At 35.5% G+C, this 25,456-nt stretch overlaps 1 protein-coding gene across 1 annotated transcript in view; it reads left to right on the top strand.

Moving 5' to 3' along the window:
* Nucleotides 1-25,456, top strand: part of il11ra (interleukin 11 receptor subunit alpha) — a 50,549-nt gene that overhangs the window by 21,263 nt on the left and 3,830 nt on the right. The window contains exons 2-11 of the mRNA XM_026273236.1: nucleotides 9,156-9,252; nucleotides 12,090-12,156; nucleotides 12,540-12,700; nucleotides 14,110-14,224; nucleotides 14,331-14,500; nucleotides 14,735-14,904; nucleotides 19,128-19,275; nucleotides 21,126-21,218; nucleotides 23,981-24,083; nucleotides 24,190-24,269. Coding sequence (XP_026129021.1) covers nucleotides 9,156-9,252; nucleotides 12,090-12,156; nucleotides 12,540-12,700; nucleotides 14,110-14,224; nucleotides 14,331-14,500; nucleotides 14,735-14,904; nucleotides 19,128-19,275; nucleotides 21,126-21,218; nucleotides 23,981-24,083; nucleotides 24,190-24,268 — 1,203 coding nt within the window. The 3' untranslated portion in view covers nucleotide 24,269. The remainder of the gene's footprint in view (nucleotides 1-9,155; nucleotides 9,253-12,089; nucleotides 12,157-12,539; nucleotides 12,701-14,109; nucleotides 14,225-14,330; nucleotides 14,501-14,734; nucleotides 14,905-19,127; nucleotides 19,276-21,125; nucleotides 21,219-23,980; nucleotides 24,084-24,189; nucleotides 24,270-25,456) is intronic.

Genomic DNA, 25,456 nt, shown 5'->3' with positions numbered 1-25,456 from the left:
AGCTGACCCGACGTCATGGAATTAAAGTGCCGGTCGGGAGTGACTGTTCTGTGGAAGAGTGCAGTCTTGCGGTTGGACAGGTGATCGGGCATGAATGTATAAGATCAGCTTCTAGAATGAATAGCGCGATGGTTCTTTTCTTGGATTCAGTAGATAAGGTGAATAAGATCGTTGAACAAGGTATTGTTGTGAAAAATGCATATACTCCGGTTTTTCCCCTCGTAAATACGGCAAAGAAGATACTTTTGTCAAATGTACCGCCATTCATCAAAGATGACGTTTTAGAACGCGAATTGTCGCGTTATGGACAATTTGTCTCGGCAATTAAAAAAATTCCGGTAGGATGTAAATCACCGCTGTTGAAGCATGTTGTATCATTCAGACGACAAGCGTTCATGGTGTTAAAACAAGGAGTTGATGAGTTGAATGTTTCGTTCAAGTTTAAGATTGACGGGTTCGATTACGTAATCTTTGCTACAACTGAAACAATGAAGTGTTTCATTTGTAAAACTGAAGGACATTTGGCGAGAGGTTGTCCTGAAAAGGAAAGAGAAAAAGAGTCAGTCTTGATAGAAACTCAGAGTAGCAATACAACAACTGAAATCGAAGTGCCTGAAAATCAGCATAATGAAAGCAGAATTGAGAATAACGTAGAATCTAATGCACAAGAAAAAGAAGACGAAGCTAGAGAAAAAATGGTAAAAGAGTTTGAAGTCATTGTTTCAGGGCAAGAATTAATGGAAACAGCTGAACAAACTTTTAAATTGCCAGCTACAAAGCGTAAAGCAACAAGTAGTGGACAGAGTGAGAAGAATTTAAAGAAGGGTCATGTCAAAGAAAAAACTGAGATGAAGGATATGAGTAAAACTGATGCTGGCAGTGAGACAGAATATTCATCAGAATCTGATAGTGAAAAAGGAATCTCTACTCAAGCAAAAATAAATGTAAGAAAGGCGGAGAGGTACGATTTGGATAAGTTTCGCAGTTTTTAACAGGTAACAAAAGAAATAAGAAATGTGGTTGTTGATGACTTTTTTTCCAGATCTAGCTAATTTTATTGAATCTGCAAGGGAGGTGATGAAAAATGTGGGAGGAGATGGTCTTGCTGAGACTGAAATTTATCGTCTTAAGAAATTAGTACAAAAGACAAGAACACAAATGCAAAAAGATGAGTTGGAAGGATCACAACAATAGATGGATTTGCTTTGGAGTGAAGTTTGTCTTAGTAGTCATAACACTTCTTTTTATGGCTGAGTTCAAGATTTCCTCACTAAATTTAAATGGAGCACGTGATGTAAAGAAAATAAATTATTTTTATGAATTAGTCAAATTAAAAAATATTGATATATCTTTCATACAGGAAACCCACTCATGTAAAGAAAATGAAATTGATTGGCAAAGAGAATGGAATGGGACTGTTATAATGAGTCATAAAAGCTCCACTAATGCTGGTGTAGCCATTCTTTTTTCAAGATCTTTTGCACTGTTATCTTATGAGGTAGATGAAGTTATTGCTGGAAGATTAATTAAAGTTACTGCAAAATATGAAAGAAAAACTATAATTCTGATCAATGTATATGCTCCTGTTTTTGCAAAAGAAAGAATGTTGTTTTTAGAAAAATTGGCTAGTACATTGGAAGGATGTGATTCAGATTTTCTTTTTTTAGCTGGAGATTTTAATTGTACGATTAATAATTTGGACCGAAATCATGTTGAACCACATATGGCTTCAAGAAATAAACTTTTAAGAATTGTGGAAACATTTGATTTAACAGATGTATGGCTTGAAATGCATGGAGATTTTAGACAGTACTCCTGGGCCCATTATAAGGAAAATTTTATTTCTATGGCTAGGATTGATAGAATATATTGTTATAAGCATCATTCACAGATTTTTAAATCATGTGTTATCACTCCAGTTAGTTTTTCAGATCATGGATTGGTATGTGGAGTGGTTTTTATTAATTCTCTTAAAGTAAGAAGTGCATACTGGCATTTTAATGTTTCGTTGTTAAATGATAATTGTTTTAAAAAAGGTTTTATGTTCTTTTGGGAACAGTGGAAAATGAATTTAAATCATTTTGAATCCATTCAACAGTGGTGGGATGTGGGCAAAGTTAATATTCAACAATTTTGTAAACAGTACACTCTTAATGCCTCTAAAAAATATTGTTAAGTTGATTGAAGATGTTGAATCTGATATAATAAACCTTCAGATTTTAAGTGAATCAACTCAAGATCAAAGCCTTTTGCAGTCTATAAAAAAGAAAAAAGATGTTTTAACTGAGCTGCTTGGAATTAGGGGACAAGGATCACTAGTGAGATCACGTTTTTTTTTTACATTTTAACGAGATGGATGCACCAACAAGTTATTTTTTTGGTCTTGAGAAAAAAAACGGACAAAGCAGATTAATTCATTCATTGTGGGATGATGGTGGGAATGATTTGACAGAGCCTTCTGAAATACGGAAGAGAACTGTGGATTTTTATTCAGCATTATATGCCTCTGAATATAAAGAAGAAATGAATGTCACACATAAGTTTTTTGAAGGTCTTCCACACGTGTCAGCTGAAATAAATGCTGTACTTGAGCAACCATTGTCATTGCCTGAAGTTTACTCAGCTTTGATGAGTATGGCAAATGGTAAAGCTCCAGGACTTGATGGAATCCCCATAGAATTTTATAAAACATTTTGGAGCATAATGGGATCAGATATGTTAGCAGTGTTTAATGGGAGTTTTGCTGAAGAGCAGCTCCCGTTGAGCTGCAGAAGAGCAGTGTTGACGTTGCTACCAAAAAAAGGGGATTTAAGAGATATAACAAACTGGAGACCTGTTGCTTTGTTATGTGCAGACTACAAGGCATTATCTAAAACATTGGCAAATAGGTTGAAGAAGGCAATGGAATTTGTGATACATAGTGATCAGTCCTATTGTGTTCCAGGCAGATCAATTTTTGATAATATATCTTTTATAAGAGATTTACTTCACACTTCTGAATTGTTTGGTTTTAAATTTGGTCTTTTTTCAATGGATCAAGAGAGGGCTTTTGATCGAGTGGAGCACAAATATTTGTGGAGTACAATGGAGGCTTTTCATTTTTCTTCAGTTTTTTTAAATATGGTAAAAGCCCTTTATGGAGGTATTGAGAGTGTTCTGAAGGTCAATGGTGGCTTAAGTGCATCTTTTAAGGTAAATCGAGGGATAAGACAAGGTTGCTCCTTATCGGGCATGTTATACACATTAGCTATTGAACCTTTGTTGAACAGATTTCGTAATGAATTGGTAGGTTTAACAATTGATGATAATGCTATACCTGTGTGTACTTCAGCATATGCAGACTATATTGTTGTTTTTATTAGAAACCAAGATTATGTTAATAAAATATCTTCAATAGTAGATGAATTTGGCATAATTTCATCTGCTAAGATTAATTGGAAAAAGAGTTCAGGTTTATTAGTAGGAGATTGGAGGGAAGAAAAACCTAAATTGCCAGGTGGTATAAGCTGGACTCGTGGGGGTTTTAGATATTTAGGTGTTCATTTGGGGAATGAGTCCATAGAAAAAGAGAATTGGAATGGAATTTTAGAAATGGTGGAAGGAAGATTAAAAAAATGGAAATGGCTCCACTCATGTTTTTCTTATAGAGGTAGAGTATTAATTATTAATAATTGAATAGCTTCTGTGTTGTGGCACAAATTAGCAATTTTAGAACCTCCAATTGATTTGTTAATGAAAATACAAAGAATGCTTGTTGATTTTTTTTGGGATCAAATGCATTGGATACCGCAGTGTGTCTTATTTTTATCAAGAGAGTTTGGAGGTCAAGGTTCGATTCATTTTGTAAGTAGGAAAGTTGCTTTTAGAATACAATTTGTGCAGAAATTATTATACGGGTATTTGGAAACTCCATGTCGAGTGTTAGCTGGGCGAATTTTAAAAGAGGTTGGAAATTTAGGTTTGAGACAAACAATTTTTCTTCTGGATACCACTTTTTTGAATGTGAGAGGATTTTTTTCTTTCTATTGTAGTGTGTTTAGAGCATGGAGTGTTGTAGAAAAGAGAAGATTGTTTACAAAAAAAATCATCATTATTTTGGTTATTAGAAGAAACAATTGTGTATGGGTCACGAATGTTTTTTAAAAAAAGATGAATTTCCGGGTATGAATGATGCTTTTATTAAAGCTGGAGTGGTGAAAATGAAACATCTGACAAAGTTAGCAGGTCCGAATTTGAATAATGTGGAGGCGGTGGCAGAAAGACTTGGTATTCATTCTTCTCGAAAAGTTGGACAGTTTTTACAAGGCTTTCGGGACTTATTAACTGAAGAAGAAAAATTAAGACTTAAAAATTGGATGGAAAGATGTGAATTGCCTGAGTCTACTGATCTCTTTCCGAGTATGGGAGTGAGACCGAGAATGGATGAAGAGGACTTTCAAGATCTATCAGGGTTTTTCAAAAATGATGTTCGTTTTACTGTTTTTAATTCTGTAGGAGGGAAAAGTATTTATTCCTTTTGTGTTAAGGTGCTGAATAAAGGAAAATTAAAAAATAGGATTGACACACCATGGAGGAAATATCTGGATGTAAAAGATGAGATAATGCCAGTATGGGAAGCAATTTATAAGCCACCATTGACCAAAAAGGTTGGAGATATTCAGTGGAGAATACTGCATGGTACTATTGCAGTAAATGCTTTTGTGGCTATTATAAATTCTGAAATTACTGATACCTGTCCTTTTTGTAATTGTAGAGAAACTATTTTTCATTGTTTTCTTAGGTGCAAACGATTGTTGCCTTTATTTGTTTTATTGAAAGAATTGTTTAATTTGTTTGGAGAAATGTTCTCTGATGTTTGTTTAATTTTTGGAGTGAAAATTGGGAAAAATAAGAGGGATATTAGTAAAATCTTAAATGTTCTATTAGGACAAGCTAAATTAACAATTTATGCAACAAGAAAAAGAAAAATAGAACAAAATAATAATATTGATGTTCTTGTTTTTTTTAAATGTATAACAAGAGCTAGGATACATTTAGAATTTAATTATTATAGATTAATGGATAATGTTGAAGGTTTTAAAGAGATTTGGAGCTTAAATGGGAAAATATGTACTGTGAATGGAGAAATTTTATCTTTTTCTGAAAACTTTGTTTAATGCGTGTATTTTTTAAATGTTTTGTATCTGTATTAATTGCCATTTGAAGAAGGCAAAATAAAGTGATGTTAAAAATTCAAAATTCTCTGTCTCTCTCTGTCTCTCTCTCTCTGTCTCTCTCTCGCTCTCTCTCTGTCTCTCTCGCGCGCTCTATCTCTCTGCCCTGTTAAACTTGCATGTGTTTTTCAGTCCTGTCAATTATAAACTTTCACTCTATGATGGTTAAGCTGTGCAATTAATCCGCGAATCACATTCATCAAGGGCCGGGGAGCAGCTGGCCTGTACAGTTAATGAATTACAGATAAACTACGACAGCCTACATCGCACATCCTGCGATGTGACTATCGTGGATTCGTACATTGCGATATCGATGCTTAAACGACACATCGTGCAGCCCTAATGGTGAGTTCATATTTTCTATCGCTGATGTAGGAAATGAGCCAGGAAAGTGCTAAACCAGTGATACCGATAACGGAAAGACGAGAGATTAGTATTTTTAATGAAAGACTGTGTCAAATGCAGAGCTTAGATTTAGAAGAATCAAGAAGATTATTAACCCAGAATCCATAGACAGAAGAATGTCATTAATCACACGAAGAAGAGCATTTCAAATTTTTCCTAGAATTTTACTTAAGAATGGTAAATTTGAGATATAATATAATTGTTCATGTCTAGATGGTCAAGAGATTTTTTTTTTTTTTTTTTTTAAGTATGGGGGTCACCACAGCCATTTTTTATTCTGCTGGAACAAGGGCAGATGCTAAACTACTGTTAATCATATGTGTTATGTAAGGTTCAACCTCAGGAACACACATTTTAAGCAAAACAGTATGTGTAGGATCAATCTGGCAGGATGTAGAATTTGACTTTACAATTAGATCACTTATGTCAGCAGAAGTAGTGAGATAAAAAGCAGAAAGAGAGCATGTTGAGTTAGCCTAGTCAGCTGACAGCAAGTTAACATTTGAGTCAGTTGTATGAGGGGTGTCATTGGAAATAGATTCAGTGATTAACTTTATCTGAGAAAAATATTCAATAGTCATTCACAATCACCTCAGAGCCACAGATATGTTGAGGAGGGTTAGTGAGTTTGTTAACCATAGCAAACAGAGATTTGGGCCTGCACATGGAATGCTTAATAGTAAAAGAAACATATGAGGATCTTGCAGTACGATAATTGAGCAAATGTTCTTTCAAAGCCAAAGAATGTGCAATTGTAACACATCCTATCTTCAGGAGAAGTGAGCCAAATGAAAATCCAATAAAGGAGGTTTTATTGATGATAATGGTCAAAAACAAACACATACAAAACTCAAGATTTGCTTTATGCCAAGATACTACACACTATGCTACTTGACGACCGACAAACCAGAACTAAACAGAAAGGGTTTGTAAAACAAAAGGAAAGTAATTAGAAGAACGGACACAGGTGGGGAGTAATCAATCAACTCAACAAGAAAAGGAAAGTGACCAAATAAGGAAAAAACTCAAAAGAACCAGTAGAACGGAAGTCCATGACTGTGACATTACTCCCCCCTCCCGGAAGGCTCGTCCCGAGCTGTAACACTAGACAACCGAACGGAGACTCAGGGGATTCTATGCTGGGCGGAACCAGCGGAGACTCAGGGGATTCTATGCTGGGCAGAACCAGCGGAGACACAGGAGACATAGTGGGTGAAGGAGGTTCAGGGAAGTGTTTTAGAGGGAAATCTGGGGAGAGGATGGGTGCGGAGAAATCAGGAGGTAAAGATGTATCCAAGATACTTAAGCTGGGGACTGGTGATGGTAGGTGATCAGGAGGAGAAGGCGGTTTAATATAAATATGGCTTGCCAAGGATTGTGTCCTATCCAGCCCCAGCAAAAAACAAGCACTCAGGAATGAGTCGTGATGACTCATCCGGTTTGCGAGCTCGAGGACATCCTCTACATATCGCTCCAACCTCTGACCGCTCTGCCTCAAACACCTCAGTTCCCCCTCAGCCTGCATTTTCTGTTTTGTTCGGTCGTTCTGTAACATGTCGTATTACAGGGAGGGAGCCGAAGGAAAATCCAATAAGGGAGGTTTTAATGATGATAACGACGAAAAACAAACACATAACTAAGATTTGCTTCACGCTAAGATACTTCACACAATGCTACTTTACCAACCGACAAACCAGAACTAAACAGAAAGGATTTCGAAAACACTACGAAAGTAATTAGAAGAACAGAAACAGGTGGGGAGTAATCAATTAACTAAACAAGAAAAGGAAAAAGACCAAATAAGGAAAAAACGCATTGGATTATTGAATTCATGTTAGAAATATGTTATATTATGGTAAAACATGCAAACAGTGCTAGCAGCATGCTATTCATGCTATAAATATGCTAGCAACATGGTAATCATGCTGGAAACATGCAAGCAATGTTCTAACAGGTTATTCATGTTAAAACATGCTAGCAACATGTTTACATGCTAATAATCAGCTTAAAACATGTTAGCAAACACTAATTATGCTAGAAACATGCTAACAACATGCTAGTCATGCTAGATACATACTAGCAACATAGTAATTTCATATTAACAATTTGCTAAATCATGTTATCAACATTCGGTCAGTATCTATTAGAGGTGGCATGGTTCAGCTTTTTCACGGTTCGGTTTGCTTCACGGTTTTAGAGTTACCGCTTGGTACAGTTCCTTATGTGGATAAACTATACTTTCAAATAAAAATGTTGTTGCTATTCGATTAATAATATAAAGACTGTCACTTTAAGAGAATGTACTGATCAGTGCACTGATACAGTAGGCCTACATTCAGCCCGCTATGTCTGCTGTAGGATACTTACCAAGACGGGCATTTTGACATATGTTTTGTGTGAATTTGCCCTTTTAAACACAATACTTCAGAGAGAGCTTGATATTTGCACGCATTCTGAGGCGCGGGTTTGCACGCTTCTGAACCGTGTGTGGAGAACCGGATGTTTTTTTTTTTTTTTTTTTTTTTTTAGCGAACCGTCCCACCCCTAAAATCTATCTAATCTATCTATCTAAAACTACTCTGCAAACTTTCAGCCTTGGCATTCTCAAGCCAATTTCAAAGTTTGTTCCCAAACTTTTCTCATTTGGTTAATCTTTGCTAGTTTTGCTTATAAATATACAACTGTAAACTTTTTGCTCATGTTAGCTCCATTATACAATATTAATAGATACAACTGATTGTAATAATTCATTAATAAATGTTATAATAATAAATGCTTTAGAATAATTGTGTTAGTTCATGATGACTAATATAATATATATATTGTCAATTAATGGAACCTACTTGTAAAGAAGATCAAGGCTTGTGATTCAGTTACTTAAATGGTCATAACTTTCACTTTCTTTTTATCACTTTAATTTGGCAATACTTTTCCGGTGTTAATGAATTAATGAACTCTCCTGAGTCTTTTTGTGTGGTTTAGTGACTTCAGCTCTAGGATTGTGAAGATGTTTCCTGCATTTCCTCAGGTTTTAGACGCATCCGTTTGCCATAAACCGATGCCTGCCAGGCAAATCCCAACCACATGAATGACAGATGTATCCTGTCAGTTACAGTATTTGTTTAAAATGTTTACAGTCTGTTGATTCAAGGCTCCCCGAGGCCGTATTTCAGATAGCGGACCTTTTTCAATTGACGTCATTACCCAGAATGTCCTCAGCAATTAATGAATGTGAATGGACTTGCAAAACAACTTCCCAGACTTCGTCAGAGCTGTTCAAATCAGCTATCATTCATGCGAACACCATTTTGTGGAGATGTTGAGTCTCTGTGTTGTTTATACGGAAATCTCCAACGGTCATGCACATATTGCCATGGTGTCTTGTTTGCCTATATCCAAATTAGAGTGGCTAATTGTCATGTTGTTTCACAACTTGGCTGGTTGCTAAGCAGGTGAACCATTTACACAGAATGATACCCATTAACTCTTAAAATGGCACTTCCCCTTGAGTAACTCTTGTTTTATTCTCCCTTACAGATGCCTGGTTTAGTGTCATGCCTTGGCGATCTAATAGTCACTGGAATCATCATCCTCTTCTCTGACCACGTCCAGTCAGAGATATGGACCAATGAAGGTACAATCTGCTTTTATTTGGGCCAAAGTGCTTCAGGACAGCCAACCACATTAGCATTTAAATGTTGCTGTTGCTAGTATGTGAATTTGCGTTCAGCATATGGAACTCGTCAGAAGTCTTTGTAGCATGTCTCTGTTTAGAGAAAGCAGGATGAAAATATTTAGCCATTGTATTGCTACATTGCACAAGTAGGTAAAAAGCTCACTTTTGAGAAGGCCTAAAAATATGAAAGTTAGTGTGTGTGTGTTTCAGTATGTAAATTAATATGCAAATTCATGTCCCATTTACACGTAAAGCGGTCACATTCTCTCAAAAGATTTTTATTTTATTTTTTATGTTAACAATGTAATTAGGGTTCTATTTATTAAAACCAAGTATCTCATTAAGTTGTTGCAAGTGTTTTAAGTATTAGTACTCAAGGCAGGAACAATTTAAACTTTACAATTTAAACAATATATCTTATTTGTGAACTTATGTTAAGCTGTTTGTTTTTATAGTCAAATTATTTTCTGACATCAATGCTTGGTGAACACTAGTCACAAAATTCACCAAGCTGATTGATTCAGGCCATTACAAGTTTTATTTTGAAATGACAAAATGGTGACATCTAAGGGTGCGTTGACAACAACCAATGTACTAAAAAAAGTTTTTCCTTTGCGTTTATGAAAGGTTTTGCATATGCAGTAGATGACAACATTGTCAAAACGATCGTTGTTCGCATGAATTTAAAAAAACTACTAAAAATCTGTATTATTCAAGCCAGGCCAGTAGGTGGCAATGTCACTTTGTAAAGAATCACTTCATGCCTGCATTTTTTTCAAAACAATTTCACTTTGAAATCCGTTTTCAAAAGTTTGCAATTTCGGTTTGACAAAATGCTGTTGTCATGTAAATGAACAGCCAAAACAGGTAGTAAACACCCCCCTAACGTGTGAGTTGTTTACTTAATGAGTCATCCCAATACTTTGTTTATTAATTCTGATTTAGAGGCAAGAAAACAAGAGGAGGGGTTTATCGCATGAAGCAGTAATAGCACGATGGCAGAAATTGTCTCCTCTCATGTGACTTTCAGATTTTAACGTTGCATTGTGACAATCATGCTTTAAAAAGTTTTCAGATTTTAACGTTGCATTGTGACGTTCACACTTTCAAAAGTTTATCTAAAGTCTTTGATATAAACCCTGTTTCATCAGATTTTTTTTCTGGGAAAACAACGTATATACTCTGAAAGATTGGATTTATTTGACCAAAATACAGTAAAATGCTAGCATTGTGAAATAATATTAACATTTAAAATAACTATTTTTTTATTTTAACAGTTTAAAATGTTGTTTATTCCTGTGATTGATAACTTCACGATAGCTGGCCACGTTAGCATTCACATTTTGTTGCTGTTAGTATTTGGATTTGTGTTCAAGCATATGGCTCTCGTCAACAGTCTTTGTAGCGTTCCTTTGTTGACAAAGCAGGATGGTATTATACAGAACAACTAGAGCAGATACCACGAAGTTTTATCATGTGAAAATTTGATTTTAATGCACACCGGGAACATAGCCATGGCTTTGTTTTGTGGAACAATAAACATCTCTGTTTAAAGTCCCCAGTTCTTCATTGCCCCACATATGGATTGCTCAATTAATGCATGCAGCTCTGGTCTGTGTGTGTTTGGCTGCGATTTCGCTGGCCAGAGAGGGAGAAATTTGAGAAATATGGTGGGATTTCAAATAATATACTTTTGCCAATATTATCTGAAAGACGACATTGAGCACAAGAGTTTCATGAGTGCAGTTAAACCCTGGCCACTGGATCGACGCCACTCTGTGTGTGTGTGTCTGCTCTTTGTTTAACTCTTGGCAGTAATATCTGATATAAATACTGAAATCTGACTATGCAGAAACGTACAGTAATGTAAACACCTTAAATCTTGCTATAGAATCTCTGCAAGCCTTATTATGAAGAACGAATGAAGCAGATTTTAAGTAATTAGAGTGAATGGGATGAGTCTTTCAGATTGGAAATCAGACTTTTTTTTTTTTCGTTCTGTAAAGGGAAGGGTTTATTGAAATTATTGATAATAAAAGGCTAAATGCCACTGTGAGATGTTTTTTTTTTTTCCTACAAATATATCATAGTTTGTTATTAAATAATTTCTAGGAATGGTAGGTGACACACATTCACAATTTTTTTCAAATCGTGAACACATTAATGAATTGCACTGGGCCCCCGTTAGTAGTTGTGTGTGTGTGTGTGGGACGTGAAATGCTGGAAACTGCGAAAATGAATTCTCAAAATCCAAATGAACCGACAAAGATTGACTCGAACTAGATGTACCCATCACCCGATCCACATATGCATGGATTGCTTTTTGCATGAGCAATTTATGACATATTAATGCAGAACAGAACATTTTTATTCGCAAACATGTAGGCTACAAATCGCTGCACAATCATTTAATCCTGAATCAAATTGAAAGGGATGTGTTTGTGGTTCGTAAGATACATGTATGAAATAGATTGTAGTACATCTATTAATCATTTTAAGTCTAATTTCATCCCATGCATGGCAATCTTTGTGGTATATGCATATCCAAACTGTATAATTACTTAATAAAATAATTATTTTTCTCAGACTACAACAATATTCTTATAACATGCAAAACAGCAAAAAAAAAAAAAAAAAAAAAAAAAAAAAAAATGTACATGTGAAAAGGGGTTTTGTATAAATGTCCAGTGCTCCCCTGACATCTCAACAGCGTTGGCTTCTTGATAACGTATCACTTGATGAAATGTCTCTTGTCACTTCTGGAATAGCACAGCTCTCATGTCTCCTGCTTTCAGTTTCAGACGTCCAGTTCGGTGGACTGGGCTCCAGGGTCACGCTCACATGCGGAGGTGCTCACGGCGGGTACGTTCTCCTGTCTATATTAAGCTCCATTAGACTCCAGAGCTAAGCTTTCCTGTAAGGAGCGATAATAGTGTGCTTAACCACCCTCTGCAGGGGCACGGGCCAGTCCTTATTGGGTTTGGACACATCGAGGCTATTTACTGTAGAGGGGCTTGATTCCCCAGTCTCATATAAATGTGTATTTCCTGCCAATAAAGACACTGTCCAAGAGAATCCCAGTGCCAAAAACAAGATTTGCACAACCCACGAATGAGTAAAATAATATGCAGGTCCAGTTGACATTGATAGCGGTTATTTTGTGGACCTGTCTTTGATTAGAGCAGGTTTGCGGGGAAAGCAGGTGAAGGTTGTTGTTGACTCTGAGTTTTGGATGGGTTCGACAGGTCTCCAGTGGAATGGCGGTTCAATGGGAGCTCAGTACCGCTGTGGCAGATACACCAGGGCTCGCTTACGCTACTGAACACCACACACTCGATGGAAGGCAACTACAGCTGCCATGATGAACGAGGAACTTTACTGCACTCCATCAAACTACGCCTGGGCTGTAAGTCAGCTTCAACGATACAAAAGTCCTTTGTTTCATGTTTTGACTCACAATGTGATTCATTTGATGAAATAATTGGGAATAAGGGTTTAAGGAATTGGCTTAGGGTAGATGCCATATTTAATTTAATGTTAATGAAAACTAGGCCCCAATGGATAGATGTATTGTACCTTGTGCCTTGGCATCCAATACTAATACCAAAATACCTTTCTTTCTTTCGTGATTTTGGTTTATTTTAATTTTAAGTTTTTAAGTATGCTTTTATTTATTTATTCTCTCATTAAAGTATGCTTTTGTTCATGCTTGCATTTATTTATTAATGCTTGAATTTATGCTTTTATTTATTTTTACGTTTTTAATTAAGTTTGTATTGTTATTAGTATATTGTTTTATTTATGTATGCTTTTATTTATATTACGATTTAATGTTTTAAATTATTGCTTTAATTTAAAATATTATTTGTTTTTTGTTCATGTTTTTATTTCTACTTTTAATAATGCTTATATACCTACGCTAATGCTTTTATTTTATTTTTTTATGTATACTTTTTTATTGAAGTGCAAACCTATATGCTTTTTCTGTCAGTCAATATTTTTCGTACAAGTTTTCTTGACTGACCTTAAGTTGTATCAAAGCAGGACATTCCTTCCGTGCAACAAATTGAACAGACTATATGTTTATCCCTCACAGCCTTGTTTTCATTAACTTTGAATTTAACATGGCATCTACCACGACTCTGTTCCATTGCTTCTGATTGAAAATGGCATTTTAAGAACATTGCTGGCTTAAACCAACGAAAGTGTTGTAGCAACATACACATAATGGATCTGATAAACTTTGAATCATGCTCGTGACTCATTGGAATTGTAATCTCAGATCATACATGCAAGAAGTTGCTAAAAAGGTGCTTCTATAGAACAGTGTTTAATGTCAAATTACATTTGTACGTTAAAGTATTGTTTAAATCATTTAGTTTTAAAGACGCTAGTAGACTCATGGACAGTGGTATTGACATTGACAACAGAAATATTGTAATCTGTAATTGTACATGTCTCATAGTTCCTCTGAAATGCTGCTGGAAATGTTCTAGTAAAAAGGAAGGCCTTTGTGCCCTGGGAGATTTAGAAAGTGTGCAGTTGTACGCCCTTTCTGTTTAACTCAGGGCACTTCCTCTGACAGGAAGTCGCTGCATCACAGCTCCACAGTTTCCTGATAGGAAGGGTTGAGATTGCTGCTTCTAGTGTGTATGTGAGTTTAGTCTAGCGTATCACATTCCCACATGTTCTTGAAGGCAGCGCTTGAGTTAAACAGCTGTCTTGTGCACTCTGTCAGCTTGGGTGTTCACAGATAAAGTGTATTTATGTCTGAAGTTATCTCTTGAGACATTTAGTGTCGTCTTCTTCTTTTAGATCCGCCTCATTTTGTCCGAATTTCTTGTCGTATGCCGAGTCATATGAACATCTACTGCTCCTGGGTACAAACTAAGACAACACACCTGCCCACGTCATACAGGACCTCCTACAGGTGCACTCTCATCTCCATTCCTGAATACTACTACCACTACTACTAATATTTATTTTTTTGTTTGTTAATGTCCTTCCTTCCTTCACTGTCCTGCTGTTTTCTGTAGTGTTAATAAAGGCAGGCAGGTGGACGACTGCGAGCAGAAGCACATTGGGTTGAATGAGTGTATAATTACTAACCCACCGTTATGGACCTCAAAGTTCCTGGTGAACATCACCGAAATCAACCCTCTGGGATCCAACTCCACCATCGTCCAGATAGACATTCATGAACTCTGTGAGTTTGCCTTTATACTCTTAGCAAATGCATTGAATCCTTTGACGTATTTTGATTTATATTATAAGATCATTTTGAAATGTATTCACACATGTCCAACCCCACACCTCAACAAGTATTCTTGACTTTTAAAAGGCTTTCTTTAAAGCTTTCCTCAGCTCTTTTAGAGTAGCGTTTGAATCTTTTGTTCTGTTCATGTAATAAGAATGCATGTCTGTGAATGTGTGTTTTCAGTGAAGCCGGATCCTCCCGAGGACGTCCAAGTTCTTCAGGTGGAAGGTCAGCCCACTCAGTTACTGGTCCAGTGGAGTTATCCTTCATCCTGGACGGTTGAAATCATGCCCGCTTTTCCCTTAACCTTCTCACTGCGTTACCGGCCGATCGGCTCCAGCTACTGGTCGACAGTAAGAACCTTATACAATCAGCCTCAATCATCACTTATCAATTAGATTGATTGTGATATATTTTTGTGTCAATCATCCCTTTATATTCTGAATAATTATGTTCTGTCATCATTTACGCACAATACATTTATAGGTACATACAATGCACTTACAGGTACTTATGTGGCCTAGTGGTAAGAGAGTCTCCGAGATGAAACGGAGCTGTGCGAGCAAATAGATTCTGATACATGCGATGACTATCCATTATGACAAGTAGGCATATATATATATATATATATATAATTAGCCTACAAAACATTCTTATACATTGCATTTTTTTTCAGTATTTGGCATGTTTGTGTGCTGCTGTGCGTCCCTGTGTTTAATAAGCAGCGTGTACGTGCGTTGTGGACTCGCCTATACTAACACGCTCTTTAAATAACAAAGAAAGAAACATTGCACCAGACTTTAGACCAGGTTTGAGTTGGTCTATGACACAATCTATTTTCAGCTCCTTAAAATAGCATTGCGCTAGCCGTGCGTCTGCCTCTTTTTTAGACCAGCACGCCCATGGTCGCACAAATGGGCACAAATGCATTTTCTAATTAAACGATGTGGCGCTGGATGGGAAAATGTGAATGGACTTTAAACTAGCAAACACACTTGCGCTGCACCTTGTGTCGCATTGTGCCGGGTGTATTACAGGGCCAAATATTTTTTTGTCAATATAATGAAATTCATTGTGGTCCAAAACAACACTGGATCCCCTTTGACTTTCATTGTATGAGGAAAATGACATTTTCTTGGTTTACAACCAACATGCAGCCCTCATATCATATGAGTCTTCAATAAACAGTCCTGTAGTCCAGCCCTCTCTGTACTCACACACACACACACACACACACACTCACACACAGTCTTATCTCAGAGCCCCACAGTCATCTCTGCATGGGCTGATCTTATCTGCTTTCACCAGGCTGCTTGGCCTTTCATCAGACAACCAGATGTTGGCTGTCTCCAGATCTGTGTGTGTGTGTGTGTGTGGCACTGTAAGGGTTGTTTTTGCTTTATCTGACAATTAAAAAGGAAGCAAGGTATAAACTTTTTTTTGTTGTTGTTGATATAATAAAATGCATGAAAAGCAAAACTGCTGTTACATTGTTCCAAAAGTGTGTGTGTGTGTTAAGAAATTAGTACTTTATTCAGCAATGAAACATACCATGGTTAAAAAAATGACAGAAAAGACATTTAAGGTTAATCATAGAAACTAAAAAAAAAATGTGTGTGTGTTATGATTGCAACAAAAAATATGAAGCAGTAAATCTGTTTTCAACATTGATAATAATCAGAAATGTTTCTTGAGCCGTAAATAGCATATTAGAATAATTTCTGATGATATCATGTGATACTGAAGACTGGAGTAATGATGCTGAAAATACATATATATTTTAAAATGTATTATATACAGGTGCATCTCAATAAATTAGTCATGGAAAAGTTCACTTATTTATTAAATAAATTCAGTGCACACAGACTGGAGTAGTTTAAAGGTGCCATCTGTAATGTTTGGCAAAAAAAATCAAGTCTCCACATTCCATACCAGATGGGGGCAGTATGCCTCAATAAAGTGAATTGGTCTACTCTAGAGTAACAAACGAGAAACAGCATAGTTTCTATGCTCCGCCCCTACCTTCACAACAACACTACAGCCATAGCCGAAGCCTAAGAGGACGTTTTTCCTCCAGAGGAACGTTGGGTGATGTCAAGTGATTTTGAAACATGACATCTTCAAGCTACTCCCCTTCACCTTTACCAGTCAATATGTTCCTATTTGTTTTGTTCATATTACATTTTGAGTTGTGTATATACACATTATTTGAATTAAATTAATTTGACAGACAGCATTCTGTCAACATCATTGGTCAACATCAGACAGCTGATCAAAGCTAGCGCCAACCAACGTAACCAGAGCTGCCAACTCTCAAGCATTCACCGTGAGACACACTCAATTGACTCTTTTCACACGCTTTCACGCCACACATAAATTTTTTCATGCACAGAAAAACCACGAAGCAAAGAGGACACAGAGACCAACAGACTAGACAGAGCAGGTTAGTTATGATATAATAAAATGGGTAACGTTAAGTTATAGCTAGCTAATTATCAAACGCAGCTATGGTTAGCCATCGCTAACATTAGCACGTTTATCGAACAGCCTTCGATACATTTCTATGTTATAACTTCCCGAAAACAAATACACAAACATATAAAACAAACTTCTAGCGAAATACTAACAGAATCTAACTTACCAAGTTTGGAGTCGAACCTCATTTCTTTATGGTCCATCAGTTGTCTCCAGCGATTAAAGGCAGTGCCGATGTTTACTCTGGTTCGGCTCCTTTTCTTATCGGATTTGATTTGTGATTCCGAGCGCGGTTGTTTCCCTGTAGCGGGTGGTGGTCTCTTGCCAAGGGCTTCAGTCATCCTTTCTCTCTCTTCCCTGAACTGAAATGAAGTAGTGGGCTGTACTTTCCACACGACTGACATCAGGTTCAGGTACACGCCCACAAGCCGTGCGAGTTATTCGTGTATTGCAGGTTGGCTGGTGGTTATGTTGCCCGCATACCGCCTCCCATGACAAAACTGGTATTACGACACCTGTCGGGCCGGGGCAAGTAATGCTAATGCTAATTAAGGTTGATATCTCTGCAGCACTATAACTTGTCATTTTTTAAAATGACATCATCGCCCTTATTTCTTCTCATTCTTTTGATGCGTTTAGGTCATGTTATGGATATTTTTACCTCAATTTTTGCATATGGCACCTTAAAGTCTTTAATTGTGATGATTTTGGCTGACATTTAACAAAAACCTACCAACAATTCTTTACAAATTAGAATATGGTGATATGCCAATCAGCTAATCAACTCAAAATACCTGCAAATGTTTCCTGAGCCTTCAAAATGGTCTCTCAGTTTGGTTCACTATGCTACACAATCATGAGGAAGACTGCTGATCTGACAGTTGTCCAGAAGACTATCATTGACACCCTTCACAAGGAGGGTAAGCCACACACATTCATTGCCAAAGATTGCTGTTCACAGAGTGCTGTATCCAAGCATGTTAACAGAAAGTTGAGTGGAGGCATCTTCAGAGGCTTCTTACCTGAGCTGAGGAGAAGAAGAAATGGACTGTTGCATTTTTAGATGAGAACAAGTTTTGTATTTCATTTGGAAACCAAGGTCCTAGAGTCTGGAGGAAGGTCGGAGAAGTACAGTGTTAAGTTTCCACAGTCTGTGATGATTTGGGGTGCAATGTCATCTGCTGTTGTTAGTCCATTGTGTTTTTTGAAAACCAAAGTCACTGCACCCATTTACCAAGAAATTTTGGGGCACTTCATGCTTCCTTCTGCTGACCAGCTAGTTGAAGATGCTGATTTCATTTTCCAGCAGGATTTGACACCTTCCCACACTGCCAAAAGCACCAAAAGTTGGTTAAATAACCATGGTGTTGGTGTGCTTGACTGGCCAGCGAACTCACCAGACCTGAACCCCAGAGAGAATCTATGGGGTATTGTCAAGAGAAGAATGAGAAACAAGAGACCAGAAAAATGCAGATGAGCTGAAGGCCACTGCCAAAGAAACCTGGGCTTCCACACCACTTCAGCAGTGCCACAAACTGATCACCTCCATGCCACGCCAAAAAGAGGCAGTAATTAAAGCAAAAGGAGCCCATCACAATAAACGGAACCAAAGACTTAAACATCTTCAGTCTGTGTGCACTGAATTTATTTAAAACACGTTTCAGAATTTGATATGAATTAATGAAATAAATGAACTTTTCCAGAACAATCTAATTTATTGAGATGCATGTATATTTACATGACATTTATTATGTATAATATTTTATAATATTGTTACTAATTTATTTTTGGGGTAACACCTCAAGTGAAAAGTAAAGATTGTAAAGATCAATAGAAAAACTATCAAATAATAATACTAATGCTATGTGATGAATTAATAAATTAGATTTATATGACGTAAAAAAAACTTTCATGAATGACATTATCACTTAAGGAGACATATCCAATGAAAATGACTCTATTATGCACCAAAACCTGTCAAGTACAGATCAGTTGAAACATGGTTAATGAGTTTTGCCAGTGTCAGTACTTTGAGTCATCTGAGTCCGTCTCTACAGTGTTGTGCTGTGTTAAGTAGATGTATCTGTTGATGATTTCTCAGCTGGAGACAGAGGACAACACTAGTCTAAAGATCATGGACGCTCTAGTGGGTCACCTTCATCAGATCCAGATCAGAGCTCAGGACGCCCTGATCAACCACAGCCAGTGGAGTGAATGGAGTCATGTGGTAGAGGTCCGGCCGTGGATCGGTGGGTAAACACACACACATGCACGCACACACACACACACACACACACTGGTTTCTGTGTATTTTATAGGCACATTGTATAGACAATGGATTTTCTACTGTAAAAACTGTATTATCTATCCCTTCACACAAAACTACAGGCTTTTTTTACATTTGCAAACCTCTTAATTCTGTATGATTCATAAGCTGTTATCCTCATGGTCAAAAATAATTAAATTATTATAATGGGGATATTTGGTCCCCATAATTTAGGCAATACCAGGCACAAACACTTATTAACTCTCACTAACAAACATAACTAGTGTCAATTAAATATGCAGTCTGAGGCGTTATCCACCATTGGCATGACAGGAAAAACGTTTTTTTTTATTTTAATAATGGTTGTTTGTAATGTAATATTTATGTGTGTAGAAATATTAGACAACATTTTTCAGTTTGTATTATAATTCATTGTTTTCTTTTACATTTTTATTACATTGTATCTCTGTTTTGTTCAATTGTTCATTTAATTAATATTAATGAGGTGGTAACACTTTAGCTGAGAGACCAACTCCGCTAATTGACGTGCATTTTACATATTGGCTGTTTATTAGTATTTATAAAGCACATATTATTTCTGCATGACCATATTTTAGATCCATTAACCCACCACATACCTAAATTTAGCAACTACCTTACTATTTTATACTACCTTACGAGTTTCCTGACGCAAAAGCTGTAGTTAATAATTAGTTAATAGTGAGAATTGGTGTCTAAAGTGTGACTGTTGAGATACTAGATGGGATATTTCAGTAAAGTTTCATTATTTAATATTAGTTAATGTATTAACTAACATCATTAACAATGAGCCAAACTTTATTGCAGTATTTATTCATCTTTGTTAATGTTAGTTAAGACAGAATACAACTGTTCATTGTAAATGTTTGACTTAGTCTGATAATGTACAATTTTGGTAACACATTAGTATAGGGTCCAATTCACACCAATAACTAGTTGCTTATTAGCATGTCTATTATTAACATATTGGCTGTTTATTAGTGCTTATAAAGTACATATAATGCATGACATCCCTAATCCTAACCAATACCCTAAACTTAACAACTACCTTATAAACTATTAATAAGCAGCAAATAAGGAGTTAATTGAGGCAAAAGTCATAGTAAATGGTTATAATGAGAATTGGACCCTTAAATAAAGTGTGACCACAATTTTTCTTTTATTTTAATAAGTAATTGATAATTTGTAAATTAGTAAATGTTGACATTTACTAAGATTAATGAATGCTTTAGAAGTATTGTATTAGTTCATAGTAACTAATGTAGTTAATTTATGTTAAGATTATTGTAGAGATTAAATAAAATAAAAAAATGTACAAATCAGAACTTTTTTTTTTTTTTGAGAAGTGCTTTAATGTACTATATATTACCCATCATCCATCAGATAGCTAATGTAATAATGGAGTAAATCAAATTGTGCAGCTAGCAAGATCCTTCAGGAAATTGGACTGTGCTCTATGGCAGATATCTGATAAATTTAATAAAGGAAGATAATTATATTTGCATGTTGGCAACTCATTGTCAGAAGGTTTTATTTTATTTATTTTGTATTTATTTAATGAAACGTGCCTTGTGGTTGAGTATCAAACAATGCACTATGATTCAGATAGCAGCAGAATAATGTTTTGTCCTCCAAAATGCACTGAGGGAAAATAAATGAAATGATGAGCTTTGGATCTTCGAGGGGAAAACTGTTGAGGAAAACTTATTCTGACACTACTTTTGAGCAGAACTGGTCATGAATAATTCAGAGGTAGTATAAATATATATAATTATATTTGTTTTGCAATTTTAGAGCCTTGGGAAGAGCCAACAGAGGAACTGATGGATTTTAGCTTTCCATTTTTCAACTTGTCATTTCCAGTGAGGACCACAGACAAGTCTCCAGGTATTTGCTTGAAATGTCATTCTCCGTAAATTGAAGGAATTCAAAGAATCTCGTTCACACTGCAGTGTTGCTACTCTGTTTGACAGTTAATCAGAGGTTTTGGCAGGGATCGTTATACGCATTCACAGATTAAACACAAAGTATCAGATGCTTTTGAGATCTTAGCCAGAGTTTTTTTTTCACTCTAAACGTTATCCAGATGGTTTGGGCTTGTTTGTGGTGGGCGAAGTTTTCCCCATCATCTGGCTCTGACCAATCAAAGCGTGCCTCTCTTCCCTAATGCAGTCATGTGGCAGACCAGCATGACTCAGTCTGCTCTTCATTAGCTAACTGTTTCCAGGCCATTTATTTATAACCACTCATCTAGCATGTGAACACTCTGTATGATTGCAGTGGTCATATTTATCAGCTCAAGACTGAAATTAAGTTTGTGAATTTAATTTGTAATGCTATAACCATTTAATGTGTGTGTGTATATATATATATATATATATATATATATATATATATATATATATATATATACATATATACATATATATATATGTATATATATATATATATATATATATATATATATACATATATATATATGTATATATATATATATATATATATATATATATATATATATATATATATATATATATATATATATATATATATATATATATTAGGGGTGTGCCCGAAGCCAAATTCGTTATTCGGAAAGGTACTGATAATGGCTTCAAAAACGAATAACAGATAATGAATAAATTTGCCCGAATATTCGGCTGAGGCTGCAGGACAGTCTGGTGTTTGCTAGGTAACAGGTGAGCCATGGGATCAGTGCAATATTATACACAAACCTCCTAAAGTCGCGCAATAATAAGTAAATTAATGCAAACTTTATGAATGAAAAGAGTGCATATCAAACACCGCATTGCTGTTGCCTCTCTGTGCATCTCTCAGAAATCAGAGCTTGGCAAGAGTAATATCAACTAAAATAATGCATCATACATGTTCTACTATTTGTGTATATTTAAAAGGCAATGATTTAAACCTTGTAGGCTAGGAAACGATACATGAATGAATGGAATAAGCACTGCGCGATCATCAATCAAACAGTTGCGTTGCCCTCTCTGCGTGCCTCTCAAAAACCAAACCAGCTCTCTGTCAAGAGTAGGCTAATAATCAGCTTAGATACAGATATATTTTCTACAAGGCATACATGTTTGCTTCTTTATCTTTTGGGTGGCACACGCACATTTGTTTAGTGAAGTTCAAAACAGACTTAAGACTGCTTAAAGATTTATGCATATTGAAAAAGTGCGCCTTGAATTAATTCAGTCGTGTTCAGACCATTACGAAACATTTGTCATGAAAGCTCTCTGTTTGTATGATCTATTTATTTTTAGAAATTAATTTTATACTTTAGAACACTGAATAGGACAAATTGTTTTTGTTTTATTATTTATAGTGATTTTTCCATACTCTGTTCTCATTTTTTCCATGGTTTTCTAGACCTGAGAATTACTTAAGGGAAATAGCTAGCCTACTTTTTTAAACTGTGCAGGAACCGGTGAGCCAAATGAAATCATGTTGATTTACATAAACCTCTAATATTACAATGCAGTAGCAAGTGTGTAAAGTAAATGAGTGTACGTTTTATAAATGAAATAAATAGCAGCGCAAATTAAATCGCAGTGTCGCACTTGCCTTTTTCCATGCATTTCTTGGAAATTACTTAAATCGATTTTCATATTTCTAAACTGCATAGGAACCTTTACTGTTTTAATTAGAAGATATTTAAATATTTCTGGATCATGAAAGGTCCCCAAAATGGGACACAAATTTGTGCTCTAAACTTTGTCTATACAAGGGTATCAGCTTAGACTGTTAGAAGATATTTAATCATTATTATTATTTTTTTTTTAGTTAAACACCACATATTTGTTCAGTGATAACTATGAAAAAAATAGCATACATGAGGATGTTTATGATCGTAGGCAAATTTTAATGAAATAACTTTTAATCACCTTAGGAAGTGAATAAAGACAAATTATTATTTTAATTAATATTTAGTTTTTCTTTCTTTTTAAAACTAGTTTAAGAAATGCTTCAATAGTAATATTTACAAAAAATTACAATCACAAAATAATATTTGTCAAATGTTCTTAATTTTTGTTGTTTTGTTTTATGTTGCTTTGTGTTGCTTTTCATTGTTGTTTTTTTTATTTTTATTGCATTGTATTTCTGTTTTGTTCATGCATTTTTTGATTATTTGTGTTGTTTTCTTTTTTGTTTTTTTGTTTGTATTTTGTTTACATGTTTTGTATTGTTTTTTTGTGTTGTATTGTTTTTGTTTATTTTGATTATTTGTGTGTTGTTCTTTCTTTTTTGAGTTATTTTATTTGTGCTGCTGTGTTTTGTTTACTTGTCGTATGTTATGTTTGTGTTCTATTTGTTTTGTGTTATAGTGTTTTATTTTATTTGTGTTTATTTGTGTTGTGTTGTTTTTTTCTGTTGTTTGTGCTATTTTTGCTGTTTTGTTTATTTCTGTTTTGTTTTATGTTCTGTGTTTTATTTATTTGTGTGTTTTAATTGTATTGTTTTGTGTTGTTGCATTGTTTTTTGTTTTGTTTATTTGTCATGTTTTTATTTATGTTTTGTGTTTTTTTTGTGTGTGTGTGTTAGGTCTATTTGTATTTTATGTTGTGTTGTTTTGTGTATGTGTGTGTGTGTGCATTGCTTTGTGTTTCATTGTTATGTTTATGCCTCAGATTCATCATTACACCAGAACGGAAGCCTCGGTCTGTTGATTTTGTTGGGTCTGTTTGCAGCGTTCATGGTGGCTGTGTTATTAACCATCATCGCACTTCTACGGTAAAAATTGTGCTTAATTTATCTAAATCCATACAAACAGTTTGCAACAATTAGACAGATACATGAGACAATCTGTTATCTGATCTCTTAATTGTTCCCTTTATAGGGTCAGACAAAGAAAACAGGACAATGTGAAGAAAGAAGAACTGGCTTCCATGGTGAAGATGAAATCCATACCGGTCTAAAGTAAGCTGGCGGAGCCCGTCTCCATTCTGACATTCCCTCCGTCTGCTGTTTTGGCGATTGGCCCATCTCACTATAAACAGTTTGGAAGAGAAAGCATGCTAAACGATCCATTTATGGCTACTGAGTTGATACTTTGAATATATCATTGGTTAGCTGTCCTCTATTTTTACTGCACGGAAAACAATCTCAGTCAAAAACGCAGTCAACAAAACCAGCTAGACTACTAGACTTTTCCTTTAGATTCAAGAAAATCCATTCTGAATGGAAACCATCAAAAGGTCACATACACACTGCAAATTCTGAGAGTGAGAACAGCATATAAATGTGGGAGTGAATCCCCTAAATGACTGTTTGGGGTGTGTATGGAATATAATTGTCACTGCTGATACTTGACATAAGAAATGTTTTGGCATCTTGCAGCTCTGAACAAGAAACAGCTTAATCCGATAATTCTGAATAAGTAATATTAGTGACTTGAGATGTTTTATGTTTGTAAATCGCTGTCAACATGCGAGTGTGTTGTTTATGTTGTTGCTGAGTCACTGTTTTTAAATAGCGCACTCTGTCAGTAGCGTAATTTAATGTGGTTTGCTGATAGACCACAGGACTGGTGTGGAGACAGTCATTTACAAACGAGTAAAGACGAATACCTCTGTTTCTGAATTTATTTAGCATCCTACCTCAACTAAGTTGTTAAAAATAGAAACGTATTTTTAAAATAACACAAATAACTCGACTTCAAGTGATTAAAATATCAATTTATGTAATGTTAGTGTCAATAGCATCTAAAGAGTTCACATTAAAATAGTGAACGCATTATAGAAATGGCTCATTCTGCTCGTTTAAGTGAGTAACGTTAACAAAGAGGGCGGAGCTTAGTGATTGACATGGAACTTAATTTCTATTGGAATGTTTTTTATCTGTGATTGATATAAATAGTTTTTGCTGGTGTTGTATGAAAGAGGTTGTAAGTGAGTACAGGAGCTCTCAAAGAGGAGTGACGATCATATTTAACTCGTATAAAAACGTGAAGCTTTTGATTAGGACCAAAACTGTGGTTTATAGCACACGATCCATTTACAGTAATAGCTAACTTACAGTCGACTTTTTACGAGCTTTGAATGTTGTGAATCAGTCTAGCAAAAAACTGAAGATGAAGACTTAAACAGCATGTGTTCACTTTGAAC

This window comes from Carassius auratus, chromosome 10, assembly GCF_003368295.1.
Source record: "Carassius auratus strain Wakin chromosome 10, ASM336829v1, whole genome shotgun sequence".
In the NCBI taxonomy this organism is placed as follows: domain Eukaryota; kingdom Metazoa; phylum Chordata; class Actinopteri; order Cypriniformes; family Cyprinidae; genus Carassius; species Carassius auratus.
The sequence above is the reverse complement of the archived record's forward strand: the minus strand, read 5'-3'. Positions and strand labels throughout refer to the sequence as shown.